At 41.8% G+C, this 10,517-nt stretch overlaps 1 protein-coding gene across 1 annotated transcript; it reads left to right on the forward strand.

Annotated features, from left to right (window-relative positions):
- The first annotated feature begins 6,611 nt into the window (after positions 1–6,611).
- LOC140586945 (uncharacterized) lies at positions 6,612–10,517 on the forward strand. The gene is made up of 3 exons (XM_072708486.1): positions 6,612–6,698; positions 7,347–7,930; positions 10,477–10,517. Exons 1-3 carry the CDS (start codon positions 6,688–6,690, stop codon positions 10,515–10,517), a joined length of 636 nt encoding a protein of 211 aa, XP_072564587.1. The 5' UTR covers positions 6,612–6,687.

Consider the following 10,517-nt stretch of genomic DNA (forward strand, 5'->3'; position numbering starts at 1 on the left):
TCCAGCTGTTCCTAGACACTCTCATCAGCAGAAATTTCCAGCAAACACTGCACCTCTGCTGCAGACTAAATTGCCAGTTGCATCCTTGATGTGTCTCTAACACTGTGATGTGTATGAGTATGTGTATGAGTATGAGCATTGGTGCCTGTAATGCTGTGATGTGTAAAGGTACAGTATGTGTATGAGTATGCCTATTGGTGTCTGTAACGCTGTGATCTGTATAGGTACAGTATGTGTATGAGTATGCCTATTGGTGCCTGTAATGCTGTGATGTGTATAGGTACAGTATGTATATGAGTATGCCTATTGGTGCCTGTATCGCTGTGATGTGTATAGGTACAGTATGTATATGAGTATGCCTATTGGTGCCTGTAACACTGTGATGTGTATGGGTACAGTATGTATATGAGTATGCCTATTGGTGCCTGTAACGCTGTGATGTGTATAGGTACAGTATGAATATGAGTATGCCTATTGGTGCCTGTAACACTGTGATGTGTATGGGTACAGTATGTATATGAGTATGCCTATTGGTGCCTGTAACGCTGTGATGTGTTTAGGTACAGTATGTATATGAGTATGCCTATTGGTGCCTGTAAAGCTGTGATGTGTATAGGTACAGTATGTGTATGATTATGCCTATTGGTGCCTGTAACGCTGTGATGTGAATGGGTACAGTATGTGTATGAGTATGCCTATTGGTGCCTGTAACGCTGTGATGTGTATAGGTACAGTATGTGTATGAGTATGCCTATTGGTGCCTGTAACGCTGTGATGTGTATGGGTACAGTATGTGTATGAGTATGTCTATTGGTGTCTGTAACACTGTGATGTGTATAGGTACAGTATGTATATGAGTATGCCTATTGGTGCCTGTAACGCTGTGATGTGTATAGGTACAGTATGTATATGAGTATGCCTATTGGTGCCTGTAATGCTGTGATGTGTATAGGTACAGTATGTATATGAGTATGCCTATTGGTGCCTGTATCGCTGTGATGTGTTTAGGTACAGTATGTATATGAGTATGCCTATTGCTGTCTCTAATCCAGACCCTAATGGTGTCTAGGGGGGCAGCGTGTGGCTCAGTGGCACTGAGTGTGCAGCTCAGAGGCAGACATCCCTCCTTCATCAGCTTGAGGCCTGAGGTCAGTCTCACCTTCTGTGTCATATTTTGGTTTTATTTTATCTGTATCCATTCCTCACTGGAATACCAGGGTCTCTCTCTGCTGTGCTTTCCTTACAACTTTGCTATTTGTTTTTGTAGCACTCAATATATTAGCCCCACAATACAGTTCAGATCTGCTATTCCCAAATTAATTTAATTTTAACATAACTTTTTAAATGTGTTGCTTATTGTACATTTCAATTATTTTTTATTATCTTATTTCTTGTATGCATGTTTCCATGTAATTTTATTTATATACTTTACTGTGAATGGAGAACTTGCTAATCAGTTCTCTCTAGCCTGGAAAGCACTTTGGGTCAATTCCTGTTGATTTTAAATACGCTCTACAAATAAATGACTTGCATATGGCTGCCCTCTAATGGATAAACAAAATTCAGCTACTCAAGTCAATATTAATACATTTAACCTTAGTATGTTTTATGGCATTACTGTGAGGCTTGACTGTATTTCCCTCCTCAATGATCAGTTTAATCTAGCTGGTGAAGCTGAAGGCAGAGATGGAAATTAGTTTAGTCGTGACTTCAGAAGTTACCCTGACAAGGGATTCTGTAAAATCAGAGATAGAGCTGATGGTTGGGCTGGTCATCGCCTGCTCCTTCTGACTGATGTAGGTCTGAATGTAAAGTTTCAAACTGATTAATAGGTATTAATCTGTTTTCTAATGTTCACACAAAAAGAGCTTTTACAATGTGATTCTGCATTTGATTCCTCCTTGACTGGGGGGTAAAGAGAAATAACTAGCAAGAGAGACAGAGAGAAACTTTTCAAAGTTGAACTGATTGTCCAAAGCCTTTTTGTTGTCAAATTTTAAATCATCTATTACTCACTGTAATCCTTTCTATACCCACCTCTGTATGACTTCACAGAGCATCATTGCCAAAGAGTATTCTTAAATAAACTTCAGCTGGTACAAAATGCGGCAGCCAGAGTTCTCACAAACACTAAAAAATTTGATCACATCACCCTAGTCTTGTGGGGAAGATGGTGGCGCAGGAGGTAGTGCTATCGTTCGGCAACTGAAAGGTTGCAGGTTCGAGCCCTGGTTCCTCCTGACCCCATCAAAGTGTCCTTGAGCAAGACACTAAACCCCAAATTGCTCCCGGTGTGCAGGTTGGCACCTTGCATGGCAGCCTCTGCCACCGGTGTATGAATGTGTGTATGGATGGGTGAATGTGAGGCATAAATTGTAAAGTGCTTTGAGTACTCGTAAGAGTAGAAAAGCGCTATATAAATGCATTCCATTTACCAACAAAATAAGAGGGTTGCAGGTGAAAAAATTGAATGTAAAATTTGACAATTCAGGTTTTCAGCACCATGGACAGCAGCCTACTGTTGCTTAAAAGGCATTATTATGCTCACTTTCAGTTTATAATTTTATATTTATGATCTACTAGAATAGAGTATGCATGCTTCAGTGTTCAAAAAGCACATATTGTTTTCTCATAATGCACATCTCTATTCACCCTCTGTCTAATCCCTCCCCCAATGAGTCCAGTGTGGTTTGATTGGTCGGTTTACCCTTCATTCCCCTGTCTTTCAGTCTGCAGACAGATCCTTGCAGGTAGGCAGACAATAAGGATTGTGTTATGAGGTGACCTCATCATGTCATGGAAGTAAGGGCTGGAATTACAATGAGGTGTTTTAGGCAGATGAGAGATGAGTGGTTTCTGTGCTGAGAGTTACTCCCTTTGCTATGTACTTTGCATCTAAAGACTTTGCAGACCGTTTACATGCAGCTGAAGCCATACTGTATAACACACTAATAGAAAGGGAAAAGCATAATAGGTCCCATTTACTGAGTGTTACAGCAATATGCAATATATTATTTTATATATAAATTTCTTTTGATGTTGACCAGAAGTTATGTGATACCTCCCCCCCCAACTTATCAGATAAGTAAGAGCTGCTGTCAGCTGAGACAAGCTGGTGTGATTCGTTTCAATTCAATATTATTCGTGTCGCGCATTTTCACAACATTACATTGTCTCAAAGCACTTTACCTTATCCCTGCCCAAAGCCCACAGAGAGCAAGCCAGTGGCAAGGAAAATCTCCCTAGAAGGAAGAAACCTTGGGAGGAACCAGATTCAAAGGGGAAGTCCATCCTGCAAGTGCTGGCAGAGGAAGTGATATGAGCAAAATGGCAAAGTCCCAGTTCACACTGTCCATATTTTAAGATTAAAATGAGTAAAAAGTGGGCGGTCCTGATTTCGTGTCTTACATCACACTGCAAGATGGTCACTGATTGGTGGGCTCTAAGAGGAAGCTGTGATCTGAAAACCACAAACCATTTACATTTCATTTTGAAATATTTAAAAAATATTAATTCAATCAGAATATTTATTAAATAAAAATAATTACGAAAATACATTAAATATATATTTAAGAATTAATAAGCAACGCAATAAGACTTTTATTTTCACTAATTAATAAACCAATATTAAACTTTGACCAGCAGGTGGCAGCAAAGCACGTGTGAAGAAGAGGCCATCAGCGGTACAAAGCACTGGCTGTACAGGTTCCAACACTGCAGACAAACCTCCCTGTTTAACTGACTCCTATGGTATGACTAGACAGATTGAGCAGGGCCGCATGAGAGAGGTCTCACTGCAGTTAGTGTAACCATTTATTTTACAACTCATCTGTCTCATTCTGCTTCATAAAGGTCACACCCCACTTCCAGCTTCCTCTGACGCAAGGAGATTCGTGCACAAATGGCTACAGCTTAAACTGAAACAATAATGATATATAAAAAGACATTTCATACAAACACAGCATAACCTTGCTGATAAAGCCTTGCGGTTTGTGCATTTATTTACACTAATAGTGGGTGTATGCTAATTATATTAACAGGATTAATAAGCGTGTATACTTAATCAGAATTCCCTAAGACCCGTGCTTTGTATCGGCCCCTCCCATTTTGACAACAACAAACTACATGTCACTGCAGGGCTTTAGAGACTAACTACTCCAATAATTGCGTAGTGATATTGAAGATAGTCATCGACTACGCCCACTAATCATGGCAGCCTTAATACATATATCAACAAAAGTTTTAATACGTATTGTCTCTGTTTACGTGATAACGAAGACCTAAATATATATTTGCTTTAAATATGTGACTCATGTTACAGAAAATATAAGTAAACCATGAGGACAGAAAAGTCGCGGAATAACAGGAATGACCGACATATAGTGCCAAACAGACAAGGTGCAAAGACTGTACTCATAGTACAAACAAAGTAAACGTAGTGCACTATGTAGGGTAAGTTGTACATTTGTTTGCACTTTGCAGCTTACCTTGCGTTGACTCTTTGTAGTACGGTCCCCACGACGGTGGTGGAAATATAAGGGGCTGGTTATCAGAGGGCATGGATTTTGTGGCAGTTTCTATATTGGCGTTGCTGGTGGAGGGAGCTGCATTTGAGGGTTTGTATTCAGCAATGGCTTGAATGCCCTGTGTATTAAGGCGAACTCGCGGACGATTACATCTCTCACACAGCATAGAATTAATAAGACTTGTTCACTGTCCTCCAGTTACTGTAATATTCTGGGAAGTTGTGATTGTTCAACTCCACTGCGCACAGTTAGGAGCAACTCCAACTCCACCTAGCAAACATACGTACGAGGTGATTGAGGTATGGAATGATTCTGACCCTGTATGGACGAATCATCCCCAAATTCTATTGCGTCCATGATTCACCCATATCATTGTGCCAAGGTTGAGCAGCACAACATGTTTTTCTAAGCCTCAGATCACAAGACCAGAGGATAGTGAGGATAGCTGAGAAGATCATTAGAGTCTCTCTTCCCTCCGTCATGGACATTCGCATCACACGCTCCATCCGCAAAGCCACCAACATTGTGGATGACCCCACCCACCCCTCACATTATCTTTTCACCCTCCTAGCGTCTGGAAAAGCATTCAGGCCTTCACACCCAGACTCAGAAACATGGAGTCAGACTACTGAACTCTCAGGGACTGATCTGATACCACACACACACACACACAAACAGGTCTGTAATTATATCTTCTTCGTGGGGACTCACCATTCATTTCTATGGGGAAAACTGTAATCCCAACATGACAACCTTAACCTCTACCCAGCCCTAACCTTAACCATAAGTAACCAAACCAAATACAAGACTTCTGGCATCTTTAGTTTTTTATTGTATTGACAGATCTTTGTGGGGACCTGAAAAATACCCCCAAAGCATCAAAATAACAGGTTTTTATCACATTGCGGGGGACATTTGGTCCCCACCATGTAATATAAACCTAATCCACACACACAAACAGACACACACACACACATGTGCGTGCACACACACACACACAGATTAGGTATCTGAGTCTTTGTGGGGATTCTCCATTCATTTTTATGGGCATAACCCCAATCCTAACTATGGCAATCTTAATCCTTAATCCCTACAGTAGTAAGCAAGAAGTAACAGTAAGTAACCAAACAAAATACAAGACTTTTGGAATTATTATTCCTTTGATTGCATTCACAGAATTTTATAAAACTGAGTCAGTTTTTTCTTTTGGGGACCAAAAACATGTCCCTACAAAGTCAAATTAACGTGTTTTTATAACACTGTGGGGACATTTGGTCCCCACAACATAATATATACATGACCACCCACCCAAACACACATAGACACACACACACACACACACACACACACACACACAGACTGGCTTACCTATATAATCTATAGATTCTTGAATGAAATATCTGCAAAGCAGCTATTATGGCATGGCCTTAGGTTTGAACATGCAGTTTTTAAGGACACTGCACTAACTATAAACGAAACACTGCACTAATTCTAAAATGGTTTTATGTGAACTTTATTTAACATAGAATAAAAAAGAAATCAAACCAAAATTTAGTCTCTCGAAAAACTTGTATATGACATATATCTTCGAAATTTAAAATACCAGGATACAGAATTTGAATAACAAGAACTATAGTCTTCCTTCTCAAAAGCGTGAACAACTATCTGAAGACCTACTAGTTCCTGAATTGTTGATGTTGCCTATGAAATTCGCTGAGAGTTGACGTCGCCCTACCAAAGTCGCAAAAATGCTAATTGCGTCAACCAGCTATGGAAATACAGCGGCGGTACACCCCCAATACAGTGGTATTACGCATTACCGTAATGCTGCCTAGCAAAAACATAATGTCATAAAAAAAATTACAGACAGACATTATAGACAGAGCTGCGTGGTTTCCTATTGACAAGTAGATATATGATTTGGGGACTGAAAGGCGGCTAGATATCCAATCACGCCCAGCTACAGTAAGCACAAACTGAAGATACTACTCCTGATTGGACTAGCTTCAAATTCGTCCCGCCCTGACAAAAAATTCTTTGTTTTCATTCGTTGAACATAATGTCAATACATATCTTCATACTATTCGACCAATTAAAACTCTCGGTGGTTTACTTAGAAACAAAATAATTGCAGTTTAAAGACAAACTTTCTGACAGAGAGATGGCGCAGAGGTGAGCAGCATCTCTTCTTATGTTTCTTGCTATTTCTTCAGATTATGTTTTGTTAGCATATTTAATTCTATATTTATTTTTATGTCCTGATATAGTACATGCAAATTTTGCGGCACAATATCGTTGAAATATATATATAATTAGTTGTTTAAACTGTAGATGCTGTGGCCATTATTCTAAATATGGTTGTTTACATTTAAATGGTAAGAGAATATATTTGTGTTAAACTTAAAAACAATAAGTCTTATGGTTGATATGATTGGTTATACTCATCCGGCCTGTGATAATGCATTTCATCTGAAGATGTTATTCTGAAAAGATCGCCTATACGTTTACTTTTTAAATGTCCCATGTTCTTGAAGTAAGATTAACTTTTTGCTAGGTTCGGTATCATGGTGATGTTATAGCGTATCGAAGCAGCGTCATAATTTCGCAAGCTTTACTGTATTGTGAAGCAGTTTTAGCAATTCGGTCGTTACTGCCGGAGTAGCCTCGACGCCACGAGCAGCTAATGAAGGCTCCATCTCTTTCCATAGGCATTCTTGATGAATAGCATTTAGGAAAGAAGTTGAAAAAATACCGTGCCTAGTTTGGCTTTGCGAGTATCACATATGGCTAGTTAATTATTAGTTCTTATTTATTCACCAGAATGAGAATTGCGAGAGCTGTTTCCTGGACCAACGACCAGTACTGGGGAGCCTGGGACCTGTGGGACGAGGTGATCGACTGGGGAGATAAGGAAGGTTTGGAGGAGTACTCACCAGCGACACCCCCCACTGTCCAGACTGGGGAGGTTATGGGGGGACTGGGAGGTGTGACTGACTGGTGTAAGGGAGGGGAGGGTATGAGCATGAAAGGCTCTGAGACTCTTCAGAGCAATTACGGCCTGACATCTGAAGAGTGGGAAATTTATAAGACGTACTACCTTCAGAAAAAGAAGAAGGTCAGGAAGAATAGGAGCACTCAGGGGATAGATGAGGTAAAGGGTGCGATTAGTGGGGAAAAGGTGGAGCTGGCAGAGAGGGAAAAACATGTGGGGGTGACCTCCAGTGTACAGGTGGAGGCCACAGACCTGAATGTAGGCATTAATAAAATGCAAAATGGAAGCAAGGGGAAGCAAGGTGAGGTGGGGGTGAATGTGAAGGTGGTTAAGGTGGAGGGGGGGATAATTTCCCTGAAGGCAGAGGATACGAAAGGAAATGTGAAGGTGGAGGCTGTGCAAGTCCAAGTGTGTGAGTTTGGGCTTGCAGAAGTAAATTCTGGGGATGTAAATGTTGAGATTGTGGGGGTAGAAGTAGGGGAGGTAATTATTGAGGGTGCGGACATGGTGAGTGATGTAACCATATTGGAAATTATAGTAAATGATGTACTAGTTGAGATTATAAATAGAGAAGGAGGTCAGGAGGAAACTGGCGGTGTAGAGATAGATGTGGGTCAGGTAGAGATAGAAGAGGTAGAAGTGGTGGGGAATTAATATAAAAGTTGAGCGTGTAGAGCTCATTACATAGAGAAGAGCCAAAATACGAAAAAGATGAAGTTGTGGTTCTGCTGCTGCTGTTTAGGAAACATTAAATAATTGAAACAGTATCTAAGATAATAAATCAAGTATGATAAATTTTGAGATATGTGGAATGTTTCATAATAATGTTTAACGTTTATTAAGAAAAAAATGTATATTTCTAAGTAGATTTGTAAACTGCTCTTTAAAGTATTAATTTTCAGAATTCCAGAATTTCCAAAATCTCCAGGTAATTTAATTTGATTTCATTTTGTTTAAACTGCACACACATAAAAATGATTAGCCCTGTTATGTATTTGTGTTTTATTTATTGTTTATTTATTAAGCACCCTATCCCTCATGGATGGCATGTTGTACAGGTCACCTGTGTTCCCATAAACTTTAACTTGTCTTGCAGTCTTGTTCCCCCCACACCCTCTGCTTTTTCCCTTCCTCTGTTTCTATCTTCACTCCAGGTCCAAGACGTTTCCAGCCCACTGTCCTTGGGAAAAGCCACCATCCGTGGCCACCGCTCCGGTTTCTCTGGGCCCTCCTGCCCTGCAGGCCCCTCGGGCCCCTCTGGTTCCTGTTCCTGCCCCCGTCCATGTCCTTGCCTTGCAGGTTCCCCTTCACCCTCAGGTCCCAGGCTTGTGGTACCGACGGTGTCCCTCCCCGCCCTATGGTCCCGACAGCGCCCCACTGCCTTACCATCCTTTCGTCCTGGTCCTAGTTCTCTCTTACCCGATCGTGATCCGTTTCCTTACTCCTGCGTGGTCTTCTCCTGTCGGGTCAGCAGTCCATATGGCTCTTTGCCCCGCTTGTGTCCTCTATCTGGCCCCGTTAACGGCCGTTCTCGTCTTCCCCGGCTCCTGTAACCCACACGAAATGTTTCTTGTCCCGTGTTATCACTCGTCTGTGGACCTGTCCTGGTGTGTGATGTACGTTCTATCATCCTGGTTGTCCCTAGTCTGACCCCAGTTCTCCTAGTGGTGTCCCGTCTTGCCCCCAGAGTGCCCTGTGCTGGTGTTGCCCCTGCCTACCCTGGTCTGCCTTGTCCCCTAATGGTGTTCGGTCTCTGCGCCCTTGTCCCGCAGCAGTGCCCATCTGTTGTCTTGTCCTTGCCTCTTCCACTGTGTCTCCCATCTTAGTGTACGTATAGCCTGCTGTCTTCCCCGCTGTCCCATCTGCTCCCTCACATGCCCTGTAAAAAGTGTCCTTCAGTCCTGCGATCCTCAGTCCAGTCATTGATGTTGCTGCCTGCATGTGCTCCCCAGTGTGTCCTGTGTCTAGTGTTCTTGCCTGATCCTCCCTACCCTGTTTGGACCCCTTGTGGTCTGTTTCCTTTGCCCTTCCTGTAGTGTAGTTTTCTTTAATAAAGCCCCTTTTGGTTTTCCTCCATGCCTGTCTTAGCCTCTGTCCTTGCCCTCGACGTGACACCATTACAGTGTGACCAGGTAAATGCTTCTAGCTGGACACCACACTACTGTAAATGCTGCTGAAGGCTTACCTCAGTTTATCATTATTCCCTTCATCTTGAAAGAGAACAGCAGCAACAAGTGGGAAAATGATTAAAAAGTAAAGAACACTGTTCTGTTAGTAAGCTTCTTAAGGTAAAGTCATTTTAAATAATAGTAGTTACTGATACTTTATTAATCCCTGTGGGGAAATTGTCTTTACGCCTCCCTCAACTTGCTCTTCATAGAGTAAGCTCTCCATAAAGGGCAGCCACCCATAGTGGCGCCCAGGGAGCTGGGGGTTAAGGGCCCTGCTCAAGGACCCGCAGACATGCTGAGGATGGGTTTGAACCGGTGACCTTGTGCTTACAGGCACACAGGCTCAGCCCACTGAGCCATGAATACAGGTATGAGATTCGCTGCTGAAAGTTGCAACACTGGCACAAAGCTTCAGCAGCAGAGATGTATGCGTGTGCCATGTTGTAGCCGATCAGTGTAAACACTACCCAGACGTGCTCTTGTTTATTTCAATCACAATGGGCGTATTCACATATTTCTTTACCCAGTACCAACTGTCGGATTATCATGTTATTATCATGGGAATAGCACGATTTGCAAGTGGGCAGGCGATCAGAGCTGCTTCGAGACGCAGACGCCAAGTCAGTCACTCTTGTTCTTCCTATTTGTATCACGAAGCTGTAAAAATATATTTAGTTTCTACCTATATATATATTTGAAAAGTAGACCGTCCAAGGTTTCTGAGGGTGTTTTTTATATGACAAAAACTCGCAGAGTTATTTAAACGGTTTGGCGAAATTTCTATCAGATCTTGCCGGCGGGACGGCCGACTCCAGAGGGTTAATATAG

This window comes from Paramormyrops kingsleyae, unplaced genomic scaffold (genome assembly GCF_048594095.1).
Source record: "Paramormyrops kingsleyae isolate MSU_618 unplaced genomic scaffold, PKINGS_0.4 ups101, whole genome shotgun sequence".
Taxonomy (NCBI): domain Eukaryota; kingdom Metazoa; phylum Chordata; class Actinopteri; order Osteoglossiformes; family Mormyridae; genus Paramormyrops; species Paramormyrops kingsleyae.

What these genes read in the sequence shown, in the direction of transcription:
- LOC140586945 (XM_072708486.1), top strand. An exon ending in GGCTGTGCAAGTCCAAGTGT is followed by an intron (nt 7,931 to 10,476) that starts GTGAGTTTGGGC and finishes AATTTCTATCAG; the next exon opens with ATCTTGCCGGCGGGACGGCC.